Source organism: Scyliorhinus canicula, chromosome 6, assembly GCF_902713615.1.
Source record: "Scyliorhinus canicula chromosome 6, sScyCan1.1, whole genome shotgun sequence".
NCBI classification, from domain to species: domain Eukaryota; kingdom Metazoa; phylum Chordata; class Chondrichthyes; order Carcharhiniformes; family Scyliorhinidae; genus Scyliorhinus; species Scyliorhinus canicula.
Genome location: NC_052151.1, coordinates 118,780,937 through 118,804,714, shown reverse-complemented (window position 1 = coordinate 118,804,714; position 23,778 = coordinate 118,780,937). Strand labels below are relative to the sequence as shown.

The 23,778-nt window shown below is 48.2% G+C and overlaps 1 protein-coding gene and 1 pseudogene across 1 annotated transcript; both read left to right on the top strand.

Moving 5' to 3' along the window:
• Positions 1-2,329: 2,329 nt before the first annotated feature.
• Positions 2,330-5,669, top strand: LOC119967445 (zona pellucida sperm-binding protein 3-like). The gene is made up of 9 exons (XM_038799997.1): positions 2,330-2,611; positions 4,083-4,198; positions 4,286-4,389; positions 4,473-4,650; positions 4,737-4,863; positions 4,937-5,025; positions 5,106-5,224; positions 5,298-5,426; positions 5,505-5,669. Exons 1-9 carry the CDS (start codon positions 2,426-2,428, stop codon positions 5,624-5,626), a joined length of 1,170 nt encoding a protein of 389 aa, XP_038655925.1. The 5' UTR covers positions 2,330-2,425; the 3' UTR covers positions 5,627-5,669.
• Positions 5,670-21,890: 16,221 nt separating this feature from the next.
• Positions 21,891-22,115, top strand: LOC119968115 (annotated as a pseudogene).
• The last annotated feature ends 1,663 nt before the right edge of the window (positions 22,116-23,778 follow it).

Below are 23,778 nucleotides of genomic sequence, written 5' to 3'. Positions count from 1 at the left end.
ACATTTTACCACATTACACTCCATCTGCCAATTGTTTTACCCACGCATCCAACCGGCCTATATCCCTTTACAAACTCTCTACCTCATCTTGACAACTTACTTTCCTTCCTATCTTGGTATCATCAGTAAAGTTAGCTAACATTCATTTTGTCCCTACTAGGAACATGGGAAGACTTTTTTGTCAAAATTGCCGAGAATGGTTGGGGCAAATTTCCATTCGAGATTTTCAAGGAGTATTCTCCTACCTAAACCTCAGAAACAGTGCGCATGACATCTGCATTTCATTAAGAATGTTCTCACTGAAACCTGCCACCTGCACCAGCCGCAACTGCAGCCACAGAGCAGGGCCAGAGGCTGTGAAGGTGTCTGTGGCCATGAACCCGTGTCAGCTCCTTCCAGATTGGAGATGGAGGTTTTTGTAACATCTCACAATTTGCTATCACTAGTTTTGTAAGGAAGGTCACTGACACTCTTATTCATTGAGTCATAGAGTTTTACAGCAAAGAAAAAGGCCCTTCGGCCCTTCATGACAGTGATGGCCATCAAGCACATTCAAGCACCAATCTATTCTAATCCCATCTTCCAGTACTTGGTCCTTAGCCTTGTACACTATGGCTCATCTGAATGCTTCTTAAATGTTGAGTGTTCTCGCCTCTATCACCCTTTCAGTCAGTAAGATCCACAATCACAACATCCTCTGGATCAAAAGATTTTTCCTCAAATCCCCTCCAAATATCCTGATCCATAAATCTATGCCCCTGGTTGGACTCTACTGAGGGGAAAGGCTTCTTCCTATCTACCTTCTGTGCTTCATAATTGTGTTCATCTCAACCACGTCCACTCTCAGCCTTCTCTGCTCTAAGAAATCCCAGCCTAACAAGACTCAGAAAACATACTTAACTCTGTAAACAGGGGCATTGAGTACAAAAACAAGGCAATCATGCAAAATCTTCACAATTCACCGGTTAGGCTTCAGGAGTATTGTAAGATATTCTGGTCAACACATTTTTGGAAGGATACGAAGACACTGGTAAGTTTACCAGGATGGTACCTATCTTGGTGCCATCAGTAAAGTTAGCTAACATACATTTTGTCCCTACTTCGGAATAGAGGGGACCTCAGTTGTGTGGAGTATGAAGAATGTAGGAATTTCAGATATATTATATATGTTTGGTGCAGTAAGGGTTAAAAGCCTGGGATCGTGTGTGACTACTGCAGTTATGTTTTTAAGAATCCTCATTTGAAAGTCAGCTTGGGTTTTTGGAGCCAGAGGTGCAATTAAAGCATCATAAAAGTTTGGGTTAATGGAATGTTATTTTCTATTCAGAAGGTTCCCTGGAGCGTAGATATTTAGAGGCACTGTGTTCAGCTTAGTGAGATTATGTAGTTAATGGGAGCCAGGGGTTAAAGCAATCAGATGTTAAGGTTTTCAGTGTTAGCTTTTGGCTGGAAGTTGAGCCGAGAAGGTTTCTGAAGAAATACAGTCAGAGATTCTGCATTACTCTGACAGGGTGTCAGGTCTCTTTCTTTCAAACAGTCTCAAAAGATCTCTCTTTCACAAAGTGGAGTATCCAAGACAACTCTATATAGCAAGCATTCCTGAGTGCTCACTGTATTTAAAAATGGATTGTGACCTGAGATAGTTTTGTTGTTTGAGTGGAAATAAAGATAGCAGTTAAGGGTTATTGTGTCACTGTATTAATTAGCATTGTTTAAGGGATAATTGTAAGATAATGTCTTTTTTCATGGTGTCACGGTAGCACAGTGGTTCGCACTGTTGCTTCACAGCACCACGTTTCCAGGTTCGGTTCCCGGCTTGGGTCACTGTCTGTGCGGAGTCTGCACATTCGTCCCGTGTCGGCGTTGGTTTCCTCCAGGTGCTGAAAGATGTGCGGATAGGTAATTTGGACATTCTGAATTCCCCCTCCGTGTACCCGAACAAGCGCCGGAGTGTGGCGACTGGCGCATTTTCACAGCAACTTCATTAACTTACATTAAATAGGTTAATGTAAGCCTACTTGTGACAATAAGAAAGATTATTATTATTGTTTGGACAGTGCCCTTATCAGGAGTGGCCCCTTTTAAATTTTGTCCCTGAGTTTGTTTCTTTTAGTATAATTAGCTGATTGACCTCAAAAGAGTTCAGGTGAGTACAGGTTGTGAGTATAAAAGGTGCTGCTCCCTGGTGGATGGGATGGTTCAGTTGTTTGGTATCATGGGGGATTTTGGAGTGAGAGCTTTGTTCCCAGTGCTGGTGTTAGTTGGAGTTGTTTGTTCCTCTGATACTTGGCAACAGTTTCGAGGCCAGAGGTTTCCATGGAGCAGAGTCAAAGCCACCTCTGTGCCTCAGAGAGTCCCTCTTCCTCCCTTTGGTTCCCATTTCCGTGTGTCTGAGGGTCAAAGTGTGTCTCCACTGCGGACTGTGATGGTGCAGTGTGCAGAGGACAAGCTGTTGGTCAGGGTCCAGCTGGATTTATTTGGAACCAGGCACCTGGTTAAAGCTGCTGACCTGACCCTGGGGGCAGCAGGCTGTCGGCCAAGCAGGATCTACTCTCAGAACCACACTGTCCTCTTTGACTATGGGCTCCATGAGTGTGGCAGCAAATTGCAGGTAATGTCAAACCTCAACTCTGGCTCTAAGCTTAGGCTGGAGATTGGGCTGCATTCTTTCTTCCAACACTTGGTGAGATGTCATTGATATTGAGGATACTGGTCTCCTATGTCTTTAAACCCCCAAACTAGCTTTCTATTCTGGATTGTTCTTTGCTTCCACTGGTCTGAGTCTCTTCAACCCCATTGGTCTGGAAGCTTTCCTTTGGTTCCTCTGAGCTTTTCCTCTTGTTGATTTTCAGCTCTATTTCCCCCTCATTCACATCAATTGAACTGGGGGTTAAGTTTCAGTCCAGTTTAATCCAATTGGGTTGGGTGTTAATGAATGGAATGGGAATTCTGATGGATTGGACCAAACAGAAAATCCACACTTCCCATTTTCCCAGTCATTGGAATCAATGGGGCCCTGGATTGAAACTGTTCAATTTCCAGGCTCCATATTATTAACTTGTGGCTCCTTTTTCTGTTAACTGAAGCTGTCCTTTTATTGAATCAATTCTCTGTTAATTTATCCTGGTCTTGTGCTAATTATCTCTTTATATAAATGGCTGGAGGTTGCTGAGCAACACTAATAACAAGATGAGGCTGAACAGCCCCTTCAGCCTGTTCCTCCTTCATTAAGACCAGGGCTGGATTTTCCACAATGCAATTTTTGTTCCAGTTAAGGGGCAATATAATGTGGCCAGTCTACCTAGCCTGCACATAAAATAAAATAGAACAGTACAGCACAGAACAGGCCCTTCGGCCCTCGATGTTGTGCCGAGCAATGATCACCCTACTCAAACCCACGTATCCACCCTATACCTGTAACCCAACAACCCCCCCTTAACCTCACAAGGGCACTACGGGCAATTTAGCATGGCCAATCCACCTAACCCGCACATCTTTGACTGTGGGAGGAAACCGGAGCACCTGGAGGAAACCCACGCACACACTGGGAGGACGTGCAGACTCCGCACAGAGTGACCCAGCCGGGAACTGAACCTGGGACCCTGGAGCTGTGAAGCATTTATGCTAACTACTGTGCTGCCCCTTTTGGGTTGTGGGGGTGAAATCCATTCAAACACAGGGAGAATGTGCAAACTCACTACAGACAGTGACCCAGAGCCAGGATTAAACCTGGGATCTTGGTGCTGTGATGCAGCTGTGCTAACCCCTTTCACCACTGTGCTGCTTTCTGATTCCATTTGTCCTGAATATCCTCAGTGATTGAGCGTTCCCAGCTTTCTGGGATAGATAATTAAAATGATTCATGAACTGCTAAATGAAGAAATTCTTTGTCATTTTTATCCTAAATGATTGACATCCCACTGCATAGACACACCAGCTGGGGCTCAGCAGCCTCTTTGCACTGACCATGTCAATCCCCTTGAGACTTGTATTAATTGGATGGGGTGAGTTCATTGTTAACCCCTGTGTAGAACTTTCTCATTTCAGATCAGTTCTTCATTCCTTAACCTGATGTCTTTCAGATGTCTGGAGATTTCCTGATCTACACCACCCACCTGACCCACAGCCCAGAGTATCATGGATCTGTCATTGTGAGAACGAATGGAGCTGAAGTTCCCATTGAGTGTCGTTACTTTAGGTGAGAATCTTTATTGGATGCCCAATAAGATCCACAGCTGTTGGTGTTCTCTGAAGTTGTCCTAAAATGACTCTGCTGTCTTTCCAGGAAGGGCAATGTGAGCAGTAACCCCATCAGGCCTACCTGGATCCCATTCAGCTCCACCAGGTCTGGAGAAGGACATCTTTTATTCTCTCTGCGCCTAATGAATGGTATGTGATGGGGAGTGATTTCCTGTCTTCACTCACTGGGAGTGACACCCACTGTCTCCAAACCTTGTCCTCTTGTTCTTCAGGTGACTGGCTTACAGAGCGCACTTCCACTGTCTACTACCTGGGTGACCTCATTCACATTGAGGCCTCTGTTTCAATAAGCAACCACATGCCCCTGAAGCTCTACATTGACCGCTGTGTAGCCACATTGAGCCAAGACAAGGATTCTACCCCGGGATACAGCATCATTGACTACAATGGGTAAGGAGCTCTCTGCTTTCTCCAGCTGCTCTCCTCTCACTGGCTTCACTTGATTCACTTCATGTCCCTTTTTAATCTATCTTCAGTTGCCTCCTGGACAGCCAAGCTGAGGACTCCTTTTCAACCTTTGTGTTGCCAAGTGGCGAGCGGGAGACGGACAAGCTCCGGTTTGACCTGGATGCATTCCGTTTCTTTGGAGATGACCGTTCCTTGGTAAGAGGAAACTGATCATTGGGGTCTGTGTTGGGAGGGAGGCATTAAATAACAGTGTTGATGTTTCCCTCAGATTTTCATCACCTGTCACCTGAAAGTAGCTCCAGTGGATCGGAGAGATTCCAGGAACAAAGCTTGTACTTTCCAAAAGATGCAGAATATGTAAGCTCTCGCGCTCTTCTGAGCTTTTGTGAAGAAGTGATGCACAATACAGTTTGTTGACTGATTTTTGTCTTGCTTAGCTGGACCCCATTGGAGGAATCGAGCATTGACATTTGTGCCTGTTGCCGTTTGGGTAACTGTGCCACAAGGGAGCTGCGATTTGGATCCAGAGGAAGGAGAGATCTTGTAGCTGAAGCTGGTAGGATATTGGTCCTCCTAGATGGTTGAGGTTTCCCCTTTCCCCTCGCTAACTGGAATGTTTGATATTGCAGAGAATGAAGTTGGATTGAAGTGGGAGGCTGAGGCTTCACTTGGACCCCTGATCATTCTGGATACTGATGTGACCAACCTGGCAACGGACTCCCTGATTGAGGGAAGGATGCAGGAGAGGTCCCCAAGTGGTGAGTTGGCTAACTGCTGGTTTCCATTTGCCCCTCAGTGTTTCCTTCACTAACCATTGGCTTCTCATTGGTTTGTAGGTGTGGAGTCTGAGGTGGTCCTGATCGTGACCCTGACTGTGACAGCTGTCTCTCTGATCTCTGCTTCATTGATCACCTTGTTCCTGTACAGGAAACGCAATCCAACTCTGTTCACCCAGTGATCAAATTAATTATCAATAAAGCAGTGATTCCTTGTGTCTGGGAGCTGATTGGTCTCTGCATTTGGTTAGTCTGAGTCCATGGAAATAATGACTGGGGTTTGTGCGTTCCAAGAACCACATCTCCTCCTTGAATGGTCATTACTTGAAAGGGTTGTTTCTGTGGGGGCTGTTAATTTTCTGTATTTCAGTCCCCCTCTTTCTCTTCCCACCCCTGTTTGGCCAGAGTGTGACCACAGTGTTGGGGAGGGGATGTGAGCAGGTCTAGGACCTCCTTGTGGAGCTATGCCTGGTGGGTGTTTCTGTCTTCTCTCCCCAGGAGATCACCCGCCTCCTGAAGAGGGGGAACATTGTGTGACTGAGAACTGACGTGCTGATCCCCAGATCTGATCTGGTGCCTGAACTTCATTCAGGTCTCTGATATCTAACTGTTTGCTGGTAAGTGATACAAATAGAATCTGATAACTGCATGGTTTTTAATTGCGGCTAATGGAACGGTAGCCCCTCTGATCTGATTGTTCTGCTTTCAAGCTCTCATCAGGATTTGGGAATCGAAGATTCGAACATCAAAGGAGATAGGTATATACCGCAAGGCAAGAATTATAGCTGGGAGAAAGGTAATTATGATGCTATTCGGCAAGATTTAGGATGTATAGGATGGGGAAGGAAACTGCAGGGGATGGGTACAATCGAAATGTGGAGCTTTTTCAAGGAACAGCTACTGCGTGTCTTGATAAGTATGTACCTGTCAGGCAGGGAGGAAGTTGTCGAGCAAGGGAACTGTGGTTTACTAAGGAAGTTGAAGCACTTGTCAAGAGGAAGAAGGCTTATGTTAGGATGAGACATGAAGGCTCAGTTAGGGCACTTGAGAGTTAGCCAGGAAGGACCAAAAGGGAGTTAAGAAAAGCGAGGAGAGGACACTAAAAGTCGTTGGCGGATAGGATCATGTCCTAAGGCTTTCTATAGATATATCAGGAACAAAAGAATGACTAGAGTAAGATTAGGGCCAATCAAGGATAGTAGTGGAAAGTTGTGTGTGGAATCAGAGGAGATAGGGGAAGCGTTAAATGGATATTTTTCGTCAGTGTTTACACTGGAGAAAGACAATGTTGTCGAGGAGAACACTCTGGTTCAGTCGACCAGGCTAGATGGAATTGAGGTTCAAAAGGAGGAGGTGTTAGCAATTTTAGAAAATGTCAAAATAGATAAGTCCCCTGGGCCAGATGGGATTTATCCTAGGATTCTCTGGGAAGCCAGGGAGGAGATTGCAGAGCCTTTGTCCTTGATCTTTATGTCGACAGGAATAGTGCCGGAAGACTGGAGGATAGCAAATGTTGTCCCCTTGTTCAAGAAGGGGAGTAGAGACAACCCTGGTAATTATAGACCTGTGAGCCTTACTTCGGTTGTGGGTAAAATGTTGGAAAAGGTTATAAGAGATAGGGTTTATAATCATCTTGAAAAGAACAAGTTGATTAGCGATACTCAACACGGTTTTGTGAAGGGTAGGTCATGCCTCACAAACCTTTATTGAGTTTTTTGAGAAGGTGACCAAACAGGTGGATCAGGGTAAAGCTGTTGATGTGGTGTGTATGGATTTCAGTAAGGCGTTTGATAAGGTTCCCCATGGTAGGCTATTGCAGAAAATAAGGAAGTATGGGATTGAAGGTGATTTAGCGGTTTGGATCAGTAATTGGCTAGCTGAAAGAAGACAGAGGGTGGTGGTTGATGGCAAATGTTCATCCTGGAGTTCAGTTACTAGTGGTGTACCGCAAGGATCTGTTTTGGGGCCACTGCTGTTTGTCATTTTTATAAATGACCTGGAAGAGGGTGTAGAAGGATGGGGTAGTAAATTTGCAGATGACACGAAGGTCGGTGGAGTTGTGGATAGTGCTGAAGGATGTTATAGGATACAGAGGGACATAGATAAGCTGCAGAGCTGGGCTGAGAGGTGGCAGATGGAGTTTAATGCAGAAAAGTGTGAGGTGGTTCACTTTGGAAGGAGTAACAAGAATGCAGAGTACTGGAGTAACAAGAATGCAGAGTACTGGGCTAATGGCAAGATTCTTGGTAGTGTAGATGAACCGAGATCTTGGCATCCAGGTACATAAATCCCTGAAAGTTGCCACCCAGGTAAATAGGGCTGTTAAGAAGGCATATGGTGTCCTAGCCTTTATAAGCAGGGGGATTGAGTTTCAGAACCACAAGGTCATGCTGCAGCTGTACATAACTCTGGTGTGGCCACACCTGGAGTACTGCGTGCAGTTCTGGTCACCACATTATAGGAAGGATGTGGAAGCTTTGGAAAGGGTTCAGAGGAGATTTACTAGGATGTTGCCTGGTATGGGGGGAAGGTCTTACGAGGAAAGGCTCGGGGAATTGAGGTTGTTTTCGTTTAGAGAGGAGAAGGCTGAGAGGTGACTTAATAGATAGTCAGAGGGTTAGATAGGGTGGACAGTGGGTCTTTTTCCTCGGATGGTGATGACCAATGCGAGGGGACATAGCTTTAAATTGAGGGGTGATACACATGGGACAGATGTCAGAGGCAGTTTCTTTACTCAGAGAGTAGTAGGGGTGTGGAACTCCCTGCCTGTAACAGTAGTAGACTCACCAACTTTAAGGGCATTTAAGTGGTCACTGGATAGACATATGGATGGAAAATGGAATAGTGTAGGTCAGATAGGCTTCAGATGGTTTCACAGGTCGGCGCAACATCGAGGGCCAAAGGGCCCGTACTGCGCTGTAGTGTTCTATGTTCTATGTACATCTTGTTCTGAGCAGGCTTGATGCTGATTGGCCAGAATGAAGAATGGGGCATAAGAGCTAAGGTTGAATCTTCCTGTATTAAAGATTGAGGCATTGAAGGACTTGGTCGGGTGGGTCTGCAAGAAATAATCCCCTCGTAGGTTATTAAGAACAAGAGCAACTGAACCAGTCCATTTCATCAGGGATAAGATGAGCTTGGATTGACCCTGAAGAGATTGAGGAAGAGGGAGTTGTGATCTGGCTCGGTTCCCAGCTTCGGTCACTGTCTGTCTGTGTAGAGTCTGCACATTCTCTCCATGTCTGTATGGATTTCCTCCGGGTGATCCCGTTTCCTCCCACAGTCCAAACATGTGCAGGTTCAGTGGATTTGTCATGCTAAATTGCTCTGTAGTGTCCAAATATTAGGTGGGATTGCTAGGTTATGGGGTTAGGGTGGAGATGTGGGCTTGTGTAGGATGCTCTTTCAGGAGCTGACGTAGACTTGGATGGGCTGAATGGCCTCCTGCATTGTAAATTCCATGACTGATTTTAAAGAAATTTTAATACTATACCATAATCCCTATTTGTGTGAAATGATTCTTTGAGTGAGTTATCCTTTTCCACTCAGTTGTACAAAATTAAAATAAAATATTGGGTTTCTGTCCAGTATCCAGCCCCTATTGATGTCTGGTCTGACATCAGCATAGAGACTGGAGATGCTGGGATTGTTTTTGGAAATAAGGAAGTTTAACAGAGACCTAGTACACATATTCAAAATAGAGGTTAAAATAGTTTGCTCAAGAACTTGTAGGGAAATGGCGTATGCTTGGTAAAATCTGAAACGCATGATCTGAACTATGAAAGAGCAACTGGATATGTTCTTCAAGGGGTTAATTGAAGGGATAAGGGGAAAATCTGGAGTGGGACAATCTGGGTCGCACTTTCAAAGAAGAAGCACAGGCATGATGAGCAGAATGGCCTTGGTCATAATATGCACACATGCACATCATGAGATACAGACAGCCAATAACACAGGACAGCATACAACCAATCACCAGGCAGAACATTAGAAGGTGGTTTCCCACTATAAAACACACAAGGCATCAACACTTCGCCTCTTTCCACTGGTGCCAACTGTAGTGACAGTCTCGATGTATATATCAGTTAGCACCTTCTACACATGGCTCAGAGCTAGTCATGACTAGTTAATTATAGTAAGCATGCTTAGATTAGTGGAGTGTAAACCCACAGCAAACTGTGCACTGATTAACAAGTTCAATAAAGCATATTGAGTTAACATCACAGTTTGGAGTCTACATTCAAGTACAACTGCATCTAGTTGCAGTCCATGTTACCCAAGGGTGAATAATACGACAGCCTCTTTCTACACAATGGGATTTGATTATTTTAATTGAAATATTTCATTTTTCACTGGTCTGTATTGTTGCCTATCCACTGTATATCTTATGTCATTTTTTGATTGACTCATTAGATAATATAACTTTTCAGGTATGGCAATCCCAAATTCATGGTCAGCAATGCCACAAAACGAGAGATGAGCAAATAGAAATGCCAAAGTTACAATCGAGTTCTTAAATAAATCTTCTGAGCTGAGATGAGCTGTCTAGCGAATGAACCTGCTCTGGCCTAGATTGATACCACACTTGGCTGAGGATTTGATCATCACATTGGCTGAGAGGAGCAGCCCACCAGAATAAAAACTCTCCCCATTCACTGGTTTTCGCAATGGTTAATCATCTATTGCAGTTGGTACAAATTAGTGACAGTGTAGCCACCTCGGATGGCCACTTCCAGATTCCAAAATGGAGGCCTGCAAAGAACACAGGGAAAAATGGTCAGGAACAGGGAAACAAGCAGGTGCAAGGTTTTCTGTATATTAAGACTCGCAAAACCCCAGACAGACCCAAAACCAGCAACCATCTACATATTAATGAGCAATCCCCAGGAACAATTAGATACATTGAAACGATCGGGACCAAACCAGACTCCCTGGCGCCAGGGATCACTAGAGTAGTGATACAGTGCAAGGCTGATAGCACAACTTCCAGTATCTGCACATCCATAGTTAAATGTGGAAGTTCAGAATGAATCCCTGTTTCTCCACAGGGTTTGCTGTCCAAGTTTTATCATTAGGAAGGGGACTTAAATTCTATCAAATACCAAAATCTTTTCAATAAGGCCAAAACTAGTTAAAACGTTGAAATAAATAGTACGATCTAGATCAAGTTACCAGGGAGGGTCATGGAAAAGACTAGAATAAATGTAACATAGCTCTCTCAATTAGGACCTCACTGGTCAGGATCTTAACTCTGAAATGTCAATACCATTGAGAAGATCCAAACCGATCTTCATCCCCAAGGCCTTTATTCAAGGATTAGACAAAATGATTGTGGCGTTTGTGTGGGCAAGAATCCTTAAAAATACACTGCAGAGAAGAAATATGGGAGGCTTAGCCCTTCCGAACCCGCAATACCACCAAAGCCACAGCCGAGAGAGTGAGGGGGTGAGTAAGGGAGCCGAGCAACGAATGGGTGAAATGGAGGAGTCCTCCTGTACAGGAACAACTCTCCCAGCCCCAGCCACGACAGTGCTCCCAACCACCCTGGCAAAGTACACATCCAGCCCAGTGGTGGTAGCCATGTTAAAATCTGGATCGAGATGAGACAGCACGTCGGCTTAACCGGGATGTCCACCATGGCCCACATATGCCGTAACCACAAATTCCCACCAGCCATGCTTGACGCCATTGTTAAGACGTGGCGGCAGACTGGGGGGACGCTAGCGATTTGGGACTTTTACATGGGGGCAGACTCACAACCCTGGACCAGCTGACAGGAAGACTGGAGCTACCGAACGGACAGGAGCTCCAACACTTGCAAATCAAAAACTTTTTCCGCAAGGAGACGGCGAGGTACCCCCGGGCCCTAAGAGACACATTGCTGGAGGAACTGATAGACGTGGACAGTATTGAGAAGGGGAACTGTGGGGACATTTAGGGACAACTGTTAGGAAGGTGAGAACACCATTACATGGAGCAAGACAGACGTGGGAGGACGAACTAGGGACAAACATAGGGTGGGGACTCTGGAGTGAAGCACTGAGCAGGGCGAACTCCACCACCGCTTGCACAAGGCTATGCCTCATGCACTACAAAGTGTTGCACAGATTGCACCTAACCAGAACCCACATGACCAGGTTCTTCCTGGAGGTGGAAGACCAGTGTCAATAGTGCCAGGGAGGCTTGGCAGACAACACCCACAGGTGGGAGGAAGGGGAGCAGCAAGGGACGTACCCAGGGAAAAATCAGTAGGGGACACTGTTGTAGTGATCTCTGTATGTGCATGTACACTAGGGGTTAATGTGTAATCAGCAGCACCACATGATTACTAGAGGGCCGGACCAACAGGGAGATAAAAAGCAACCACATTGTGTCTCCCTCAGTCTCTCTCTCTCTCGGGTGCACTGTGATCAAGGTCATGTTAGAATAGTACATATAGTGGAGTCACATATAGTTACTGTTGTTGGATCGTGTTAACCTTATCACTAGAATCAAAGTTAAAGTAAAGAACTCATGCACTTGTTGTTATAGTTACTCAATAAACCTTTGTTGTTACTGGATGACTTCATCAAGAATCTTCATCAAGATTCAGAAGATCTTGCCATCAACCAAGGATTGAGTATTACTAGTTACCTATCACACAGGTAGCTAGACATGGTACCAGGTGAGTGGCTTTAACAGAACTAGTTAGATAAGGTTAAACAACAAGAGAAAAAAAAATTTGAATAAATATTCGACCACGGAAGGCATCGCAGCATTCGGACATCTCTGGCAAAACAAAAAAACCGGTAAGATGGACTCACTTCCAGCTCCAGAACCTCTGGTAATCTCCAGTATAATTGGAAATTTTTCCTTCAACAATTTAATCTATTTCTGGAAATTAAGGACATGACCGCTGTGCAAATTATCGCAAAATTTGAAGAACACTGTAAGAGTCAGTCTGGTGAGATGCTGGAAAGACTAAAATTTCATAATAGGTGCCAGAGATTTGGAGAATCAATCATTGATTTTATTGCAGACCTCCAGATACTAGCACAAGGCTGTAATTACTTAAACCACTTAAAAGGGAAATGCTCGAAAATTGCAAAAAAGAAATTTAAAGCGACAAAACACAAACATTTTTCCTCCACCCACAGTTAAAGATTACCTCCGCAGCACCCTGGAACAATCAGTTTGCAACACCCAAAGAGGAGAGCACAATTACAAATCCAAAGTAAAAAGAGAGGATTTGTTCATTGATGATTACTACTCAGATGATGAGTTCCTCATTGGACATAGAAATAACAGTGACAAATCCGAAATGAAAATAGATGATTTGTTCATTGAAGACTACTGCTCAGACATGGATGAGTTATTCGGAATGTATGATCATTGCAACAGCAACACGGTTGAAAAGCTCAACACGAATCTTCTCAGGGTAGATGAATCCAATACCATGATCGTCGATACATTGGATGACAGCAATATCCAAGAATAAGGCGATGCCACGCAAAGAGCACAAATCTACTCCACAGAGAGAGCGATGAAAGACTCCACAGAGAGAGCGATACAAGCCTCCACAGCGACAGACTCCAGAATGCAAACAATTAAAGAGCGACAACCGTGCATGAAGGAAACTATGAAGGTCTATCCACCTTATCTGAGCAACCCGCAGCAGACTATGAAAGTCTACCCAGCTCATTTAACCGGCAAGAAGACACTGAATGTCTACCCACTGTGTGTGAAAACAGTGATAAAGTGATCACACTCGACATACAGAGTTTGCAGGGTCGCAGTGAGACTGACAGATCTCAGCTCATCTGGACTGACGCACAGAGTAGGTCTACTCTTGGATCCATTGAGACCACGTCAATTGAAATCTTGAAGATTTTAACTCCAGAAGAGGAGCACCAAGAAATCAAAGGTGATTCAAATGAACCAGAAATAACTCCTGAAGAGGAGCATAAAGAGATCACAGATGATTGAAATGTACCGGAAATGTCTCCAGCAGAGGGGCACCAAGGAAACAAAGAAGAGCAATCAAATCCACCACAAATGACTGACGTTACGAACATCAATACAACATCTCACAATTCTCAAAAGGAACGCTCAATGTAACAGACACCACAAAGGACACTGACGCCAATAACTGTGACAATTACTCAAATTGTCCACACGGAACACACATTGAGTGAAACCAGAAGCACAACAACAACACAAACTACAAGAACAACAAAAACAACAAGAAGCAAAACAATGACAAGAGTACAAACATGCCATGACATGACAAATGAATCTCACAAATTCACATTTGCTCCACAACACACAAGCAAACCAGCTTTCAAGAAGGATGACATACAGAATCAATACCACACACACAAGAAAATGTCCAGGTCAGATGACAAAGATGACATACAGAATCAATACCACATGCACAGGAAAAAGTCGAGGTCAGACATCAAAGATGTAACATAGCATCACTACCACAAGCATAGAAAACAAAAAATTATAAATCAGACAACAAAGTGATTTGAACGTTCAAACATCTCATTGCTGACTTCTTGGTTACTTAAACACAGGAACACTGATGACGTTCACAAAGATATAACATCATCAACATCACCACTTCAACAACAGAAGAAGAAAGCAACTCACCCGAATAAATTCATGAAGTTTGGACTCACAGACTCTTTTTTTATTGAGATTGGACTCATAGATATTAATAGGCTTTGTATCATCATCAATATCATCACAAATAGTACACAGCATTATTTGTCTACCTGTCTCAAGAAAACTGCATCCATTATGTTTGTTCAATTTTCTTTACAACATACAGAAAATATGTAACACAAGAAAAAAGGCTGGATGTAGTGATTTCTGTATGCGCATGTACACAAGGGGTCAATGTATAATCAGCAGCACCACATGATCACTAGAGAGCCGGACCAACAGGGAGATAAAAAGCAACCACATTGTGTCTCCCTCAGTCTCTCTCTCTCTCTCTCTCTCTCTCTCTCGCTTACTCGCTCTCTCTCTCGGGCGCACTGTGATCAGGGTAATATTAGAATACTACAGACAGTTAGTGGAGTTACATATAGTTACTGTTGTTGGATCTTGTTAACCTTATCATTAGTATCAAAGTTAAAGTAAAGAACTCATGCACTTGCTGTTATAGTTACTGAATAAACCTTTATTGTAACTGGACAAGTTAGAGTCTTCTTCATCACCATCAACCAAGGATTGAGTAGCACTGGTTACCTATCACACAGGTAGCTAGAAATGGGAAGAGACCGAAGAGGGGGCCAGAAGGCCCACCCGCCCAACAAAGCCATATTAAATAATCTTTATTAGTGCCGCAAGTACGCTTACATTAACACTGCAATGCAATTACCTAGTCACCACACTCCGACACTTGTTCGCCTCACTGAGGGAGAATTCAGGATGTCTAATTCATCTAACAAGCACGACTTTCAGGACTTGTGGGAGGAAACCGAGCATCCGGAATAAAATCACGCAGACACGAGGAGAACGTGCAGACTCTGCATAGACAGTGACCCAATCTGAAAATCGAACCCGGGACCCTGGCGTTGTGAAGAAACAGTGCTAACCACTGTGCTGCCCATAATATGGCCGACAGTAACAAAACTATACATCGAACTGTCTCGTTCACCTATTGTACAATGTACAGATGTAAAGATTGTGTAAAGTAATATAAAAGGGAAAGGGGAGTTGGTGATGGGTAAGGGGGGGGGGGGTAGGGACTTGGGGGGTTACCTCCAATGTTTGGCTTTTGTAAATTGTATCTGGTTTACACAGACGTGTTTATTTTGTATTGTATAAAATGAGAAACCTGAATAAAAACATTTTTTTTTTAATTCTAAGTGTCATTTTGGATGAGTTTGGCAGAGTATTTCTCACCGTTTTTTTCAGTGAGATCCGCAATGGTATTTACCACTTAGAGCATGATCTCACCAAAAACAAGGCGTTACTTCTGGGCACCTTGGCACTGCCGTCCTGGCAGTATCCCTGCCAGTGCCACCTGGGCACCCTGGCAGTGCCAGGCTGATGACGAGGTGGCAGTGCCAGGGTAGCCAAGTGGCACTGTCGGGGTGCAAGGCTGGTAGTGCAAAGGTGCTTGGGTGGCATCAGTGCCAGGGTGCCACCCTGTCCAGTTACCTGGGTCGGGTCACTGATCGCCTAGTGAGACCCCCGCCCACCATCTCCAAGTGCTGTTCGACCTGTCCCCGTTTGTGGGCCCCACATCTCCCACCCACAAAAATTTCACTCTCCCCCACCCCACCCCAACCAAATGAGGTCACTCGGCTATGGGGTAGCTGAGGGACCCTCATTTTCATGCCTCTTTCAAGCGCCTCACCTCCATTTCAGGACCCCCCCCATTAAACCCCCCCCCCACCGTTAAGCGATCTATTCATACCCGCCCTTCATACACACAAATGCGTTTTCCGCACAAACAGACTGGCCATCCTCGGTGACAGAGTTTCAGATCATCCTCAGTGGCAGAGTAATCGCTTGCAGGGCCTTCCATGTAGGCCAAAGGTGGCGGCTCCCAGGACCCGCACGTGGAGTCGGGGTCCCAAGGTGGCGGCACCCAGGACCCGGACGTGGAGCCGGGGCCCCAAGATGGCGGCGCCCATGGCCCGCACATGGCGTCTGGAGCCCAATATGGCGGCGCCTGTGCGACCCTCGTGGCGGCTGGGGGCAGTGTCAGCGACGTCTGCGGGCCGGTCGGGGCAGCTGGGAGCGCGGGTTGGGAGGATCGTGGGGCCGTTGCGGGAGCCGGGAGGCAGGCCGGAGAGGTTGGTGCGCGACGTGGGGCCTTGGGGGGACCTGGGGGGGGGGCGATCCGCGGTCGCTGCGCGGAACAGCAGCGACCGACTTGGTCTGGCAGACCACCGCGTAGTTGCCCTTCTTCCCGCAGCTCATACACAGAGCGGAGCGGGCCGGGCAGCGCGGGCGGGGGTGCCTGGAGGGACCACAGAAATAGCAGCGGGGCCCCGATAGTTTGTCGGAGCGACCCTCGGCGCAGGCTTGGAGGGGGGTCGGGGTCCACGGAGGATGGGGGTGGCGCGTGCCATGAAGTCCAGGGGGTTGCTGCGCGGCCCAGGGCGTATGCGCGGGCATTCAGGTCAGCAACCTCCAGGGAGGTTGCAAGAGTCCGTGCCTCAGCTAGGCTGAGGGCGTTCTTCTCCAGCAATCGTTGGCGGATAGAAGGGGACTACATGCCAGCAACGTAAGTGGCTCTGATTAAAAGTTCCATGTGCTCAGTCACCGAAACTTGGAGATATGCGCACGTTCTCCCTAGAGCTGCGAGGGCCTGGTAAAGCCCGTCGAGTGACTCACCAGGGAACTGTTGTCTAATAGTCAGGAGATGCCGTGCGTATACTTGACCGTCCGGAGAAAGTGTCCTTTGAGTATCTCCATGACCGCATCAAAGTCGCCTTCGTCCTCGATCATTGCGTAGACCGATATGCCCACGCATGAGTGGAGGATGTGGAGTTTCTGCTCCTTGGTGGGCTTGCCGGCTGCAGTTGTCAGGTAACTATTAAAACACGCCTGCCAGTGTTTAAAGATTGCAGACGGATTTGCAGCATGCGGGCTGGTGCGGAGGCAGTCAGGCTTGATGCGAAGCTCCATTCCAAAATTCTAGCTGATTAAATTGATGTACCATCAATTCGACTCAAGACACAATTAGGATCCGAACTGTGGCTTTAATCAGCTAGTTGTTAGCCCGGTGGTCGACTACAGAGAATGGCCGACCGCCGTGAACTCTGGGTCCTTATACCCCGCCTCGGAGGCGGGGCCTACTTTCCTCTCGACCAATTGGAGAGCAGTCAAGTGACTAGTCCCAACCAATCGGATGAGAGGCACATGACCAGCCAGAGCCAATGGGAAGCCAGTGCTCTGCACCAATGGCAGTGCTCATATCCATACCACCACACCTACCCAGCCCTTCCTCAGTCTAACCTGGTCCGCCACCTTCAGGTGCGTCTCCTGGAGCATAGCCATGTCCGCCTTCAGCCCCTTCAGGTGCGTAAACACCCGGGCCCGTTTGACCGGCCCATTCAGCCCCCTCACATTCCAAGTTATCAGCCAGATCAGAGGGCTCCCTGGCCCCCTCCCCTGCCGACTAGCCATAACCCATCCCCTGCCCGCCCCAGGCCAGTGCCCCCCGCTCGGCCCATTCCCCACGGCGGCAAACCCCCAACCCCGGCCCCCCCTGCATACTCCAGCTCCTTCCTGGCCATTTCAGCAGCAAACTGGTACCGCCCCATCCCCCCCGCACTTCCCCCCCCCCAGTCTAGGACTCCTCCCAGCCACGTTACTCCCTCCGTAGCACTCCCGTGAGCCAGCTAACTTCTGCTGACCCCGGCGACTCCCGCCACACCTCCGATCCCCCCCCAACGTGGGGCTACTCCTCCTCCCCCAGACCCATCAGCAGACCCTCCTCCTCCCCCTCCCGCTCTCGCGCGGGAAAAAAGCCCGCGCTTCTCAGCTCCGACCCCGCCCCCAACCACCCTCAGCGCGGGAAACAGAAGAAGAGCCCGCGCTTTCCCTCTGCCCGACCCCGCCCACGCAAAAAAGACAGCACCCCACCCGCCAAAGAACCAACACACAACCAGCTTAAAACAGCATAAAACAGCTTAAAACAGCTTCAAACAGCATAATACAGAGACCCTTCCGACCAAAAGTTAACACAGTTATTTACAAACCCCCGACCCTCAGTCAGAGTCCAACTTCTCGGCCTGCACAAAGGCCCACGCCTCCTCCGGGGACTCGAAATAATGGTGACAGTCCTTGAAAGTGACCCACAGACGCGCCGGCTGTAACATGCCAAACTTCACACTCTTTCTGTGGAGCACTGCCTTCGTCCGGTTGTACCTGGCCCTCCGCTTAGCCTACTCCACACTCCAGTCCTGGTAGATCCGCACTACCGTGTTCTCCCACTTGCTGCTCCACTCCGCACTCTCGGCCAGCGAACCGGTGGAACCGCACCAGCACCGCCCGTGGCGGCTCATTCGGCTTGGGCCTCCTGGCCAGTATTCTGTGGGCCCCTTCCAGCTCCAGGGGCCCTGGAAAGACCCAGCTCCCATCAGCGAGTTCAACAAAACAACCACATAGGCCCCCAGGTCTGACCCCTCCAGCCCCGCCGTGAGGCTCAGGATCCGCAAATTTTTCCGCCTCGACCGGTTCTCCATCTCCTCGAACCGCTCCTGCCACTTCTTATGGAGCGCCGCATGCATCTCCACCTTTACCGCGAGGGCCGCGGTCTCATCCTTTCTTTCGGAGGCTTGTTGTCGGAGCTCCCGGATCTCCACCCACTGGGCTGCCTGCGTCGCCAGCAGCTTGTCCGCATTCGCCTTCAGCGAGTCTAGCAGCTCCACGTTTATCTCCTGAAAACATCTCTGGAGAGTTTCCTGCTGCACCTGTGCCCACTGCCTCCATTCCTCGAGGCCTCCGTCGGCCGCCATCTTGATTCTCTTCCCCCGCTTTTTCTTAGGCGCTGCCACCGCTATTTTGCTGGCCCCACTCCTGGTCAAGACCATAGACCACTGGGGATCCGCTGCAGACACCTTCCCACGTCGGGAACCGTTGAGCAAGTACCGCTGGGGGCCCTTAAAAGAGCCCAAAGGTCCATTCCTGGCGGGAGCTGCCGAACGTGCAGCTTAGCTCCGCATAGTCGCAACCGGAAGTCAGGCGATCTATTCATACCCGCCCTTCAAGCACCCATCCTTTCATGGGCATGCCCCCCCTCAGGCGCTGACGCTGGCAGTGCCACCCTTGCACCTGAGTGCCATGGCACTGCCAAGTTGCCTGGGTGCCAGAGGGAGAGCCAGGGTGCCATCCTGCCCTGTCGCCGACCACCCATGAGTCTCCAATCGCCTGGGGAACCCCCCGCTTCCCCAGGTGCCGTTACGCCTGGGCCCTGTTTCTGTGGACCAGTGCTAAACGGCGCCATGGCGAAGTCTCCCAGGCCAGGGCTGCTAGTTCCCGGACCTCGGGGGAGTTGGGCCCCGACATATTTAAATGAGCGGAATGGATCATTTGAGATGTATATCCGGATGCCGCCCAGTGAGGGCGAGATCCAGATTGTGAGGCCTCACGCGATCTCGCGAGGCGTTCCGAGCGTCACAAATCTAGCGAGAGGCCTCTTCCCCGATTTAATGGCCTTGTAACATCACCGAGTCCGGGCGCGCCAAAGCCGTTTGATCGTAGCCTCTATTGTCAATACCCACAAATAAACATTCTCATTTTATTTTGCGCATTTATAAGAAAATTGTTTTAACATGCTTTCAATCACTTTCCTTATTTCAAGTATTCCATCCTCCATTACCAAGCTCACTGCTTAAATTTAATTCCAACAGTTGCTGTAAGGCTACAATGCCCTTAACGTAGAGGAACAATTTAAGTACACAGTAATTAGTAATACAATAAGTTATTTGGATAGTTTTCAATTAAAAATGTGACCAACAATTTCGGCATGTCCCAAATCTTCTATTTCTTTTCTTTCTTTTACCTCCTCCTTTCTATTGAATGACAGAATTGAGAAAACCTCTACTTCACCCGTGGCTGTTGCTTTCTTCTTTGTCTTCTTTCGTTTCTTCTGATCCTCGTCCCAATCCTGCTCATTTTGCTTCTCCGACGACTCATTTACTGCCAAGTACTGTTCAACCTGAACCTCTTCCGATTCAACTTCTCCTAAAGGACAAATATTCTGGTTGAGTAACACCGAAGGTTTCGCTCTGCTTTTTCTGGAGTTTCTTTTAGTCTGGTAATTTTCCTTAACTGGGCTGTCTTCTATCAGACCACTATTTAGTTCTCCATCACCTTCACCCTCGACTTGCTTTGTGGGGAGAGACAGTTGGTTGAAGTTACAAATCCTGTCAGCATCTCCTCTGCAGCGTTTTTACTTCGTTTTGGATTTAATTTTTACTTCTTTGAATTAATTCAAATCATCTCCTTCGAGTTCCTGAACAGCACTGCTTCGATCGATCTCATGCCCTGTTTTTGATTTTTTCAGTTGAGCCATCCTGTTGGCAAAGTACTCCTGCATCGTAATAGAACTAGTCACAGTATTTATTTCCTCTGTGGCACTGGTGGCCTTTGGGTCATCAACAGGCACTAAACAGGCATCGTTCTGAAAAACATGAACATACGGCATTAAACATACTTGTGCTGGAGACAAAATGCTGTTTAAGTTTCTGCAAGACCATGAAGTGAAAAGATTGCAGAACACAAATTATAACTTCCACAAGATTCAATGTGCTTACAGCAACCTATGCCTGGCACATGTAAATAAATCTTGCTCAAGCATCAGTCTGTTATTTGTATTTAGTTAAGTCAGTAATGTTGAACAAGTTCAGTTCTTAAATGTACAACATGAACAGAAACTTCTGGAAATATTTGGGCAGCACCGGTAGAGAAACAGCGGGGCGATTCTCCAGCCGCATTGCTCCCAGCGCAAATTCTGCGAACTTGGGAAAATCCCGGGAGAGGCCTGAAAAAGGACTTGCCAATCAATTTCCGATGCTCCTTGACCGCTCCAGATGCCGTGATCGGGTTCATGCCCAACACCCTTATTTAAATCTGCAGGATCTGTTTTAAGCCGGATTCTCCTGGTTCCTGGAATTCTCCCACCAACCGGCGCAATGTGAAGCCAGAGTGATGGAGATCAGGGGCGGCATTCTCCCCTACCCGGCGTGACGGAGGGTCCCGGAGTAGGGGAGTGGCACCAACCACTCAGGGGTCGGGCCTCCCCAAAGGTGGGGAATTCTCCTTTGGGGGCCAGCCCCGCGCCGGAGCTGTTTGCACAAGAAGACCAGCAGGGCTGGCCGAAAGGCTTTCTCCGGTCCGCGCATGCGCTGGCCGCTGACGTCATGCGCTGCTGGCCGAAAGGCTTTCTCCGGTCCGCGCATGCGCTGGCCGCTGACGTCACTGCCGGCGCATGCGCGATGTGGGGTTCTCTTCCGCCTCCGCCATGGCGGAGGCTGTGGTGGACGCGGAAATATATAGTGCAGCCAGGGCACTGGCGCGGACACTGAGGGGGGGGACCCCGATCACGGGCCAGGCCACCGTGGGGGCACCCCCCGGGGTTCGATCGCCTCCCGCCCCCCAGGACCCCGGGGGCCTGCTCGCGCCGCTGAGCCCGCCGTTCCAGAGGTGGTTTAAACCTCGGCGGCGGGAGAGGCCTCCCAGCGGCGGGACCTCAGTGCCCTGGCTGCACTAGTTTCTTCCGCGTCCGCCACGGCCTCCGCCATGGCGGAGGCGGAAGAGAACCCCACATCGCGAATCACCGCAGGGGCCTCTCCGTTCGGAGTGCCGAGGTTCCCGCCACCGCCACTTCCCGGGTGGCGGAGAATCTCTGCCACGGTGGGGGCAGGATTTTAGTCGCCCCCAGGCAATTCTCCGACCCTGCTGGGGGTCGGAGAATATCGCCCCAGAAGTGATATTGCTTCTCGGCCTTTTGGCCAAGATCAAGAGCAGCATCTGCTCTGCCTTGTGGCTCAGATCTGGTTTGTCTCACTTGTGGGGACCATGAATTGGATTCAATTTGAATTTTAATTGGTTTTTGGAGCAGGTAAGGAGTTGGATTAGGGGTTCACCTCTGTCCACACTCTGAGCCCATAAAAAAATGAAGTGATGACCATGCAGATGAGGGTGGGTTCAGAGACCATTTTAGCCCTCAGCTGGTCAGAAACATGGCAGTGCAGTGCCCTGGCACCTTGGCAGTTCTAACACGGGGCGGTGCATTTTGCCATCCCCATAGCGAGCTGTCACTCACCTGGGGAGGGTGCTGGTACTGGCAATGGGGCGGGGTGGGGGGCTGAGAGTTCCTGAGATAAGATCTTCCCAATTATGCAGGCTGCTTTGTCCTGGATGGTGTCAAGCTTCTTGACTGTCTTTGGAGCTGCATTCATCCAGGTAAGTGGAAAGTATTCCATCACATTCCTGACTTGTGCCTTGTGGACGGTGGTGCCATTGAATGTCATGGGGCAATGGTTAGAATCTCTCTTATTGGGGATGGTCACTTCCTGGCACTTGTGTGGCATGAAGGTTACTTGCCACTTGTCATTCCAAGCCTGGATATTTTCCAGGTCTTGTTGCATTTGGTTTTTAAGAATCCTCATTTGAAAGTCAGCTTGGGTTTTTGGAACCAGAGGTGCAATTAAAGCATCATAAAGGTTTGGGTTAATGGAATGTTATTTTCTATTCAGAAGGTTCCCTGGAGCGTAGATATTTAGAGGCACTGTGTTCAGCTTAGTGAGATGATGTAGTTAATGGGAGCCAGGAGTTGAAGCAGTCAGATGTTAAGGCTTTCAGTGTTAGCTTTTGGCTGGAAGTTGAGCCGAGAAGGTTTCTGAAGAAATACAGTCAGAGATTCTGCATTACTCTGACAGGGTGTCAGGTCTCTTTCTTTCAAACAGTCTCAAAAGATCTCTCTTTCACAAAGTCGAGTATCCAAGACAACTCTATATCGCAAGTATTCCTGAGTGCTCACCGTATTTAAAAATGGATTGTGACCTGAGATAATTTTGTTGTTTGAGTGGAAATAAAGATAGCAGTTAAGGGTTATTGTGTCACTGCATTCATTAGCATTGTTTAAGGGATAATTGTAAGCTATTGTCTTGTTTCATGGGGCGTGATTCTCCGCACCCGGGAGAAATCGTGAGGCTGGCGTCAAAAACGGGCGGGTGTGACGCCAGCCTCCGCCCCCCCAACCGGGAACCGATTCTGGTCCCCGGTCGGGGCTAGCATCCCGCGGCCGTGAACTCCGGCATCGCGGGCTTAAAGAATTTCGTTAAGCCCGCTAGCCAGAGTTAGCGACGGCTGACGCGTCAGATGACGTCAGCCGCGCATGCACGTTATCACGCATTTGGACGTTATCACGCATTTGCGTGAAACCCGCGCATGCGCGGGCCGGTATGCCCCTCAGCCGCCCCGCGAATGGATACAGCGGGGCAGCGGAAGGATAAAGAGTGCGTGGGGTAAGTACCCACTGCCCGCGATCGGTGCCCACCGATCGTGGGCCCATGGCACCCTTGGCACGGCCGTGGTACTGCCGTGCCAATCGGTGCCATGGTTCCCCAGATCGGGACTTTACGGCCGTTTTTACGAACGGTCAGACCAGGTGTGTTTGACGTTCATAAAAACGGTCGTAAAGGGCTTGGAATTCGGCCCATCGGCCAGCTAAGAATCGCTGCTCGCAGTAAAAAAACGGCGGGCAGCGATTCGTGTCGGGAGGCGGGCTTGGGGGTGGAGAATAGCGGGAGGGCGTCGGACCAGCGTGGCCGTAAAAATTTACGCCGCCCGCTATTCTCCGCACCGTCGTGAGTGC

Excerpts from the sequence above, each read along its gene's own strand:
- LOC119967445 (XM_038799997.1), top strand. The coding sequence starts at position 2,426 with ATGGTGCAGTGTGCAGAGGACAAGCTGTTGGTCAGGGTCCAGCTGGAT. Across the intron at positions 4,864-4,936 it reads TTGGAGATGACCGTTCCTTG|ATTTTCATCACCTGTCACCT; the intron begins GTAAGAGGAAAC and ends TGTTTCCCTCAG. Across the intron at positions 5,427-5,504 it reads GCAGGAGAGGTCCCCAAGTG|GTGTGGAGTCTGAGGTGGTC; the intron begins GTGAGTTGGCTA and ends ATTGGTTTGTAG.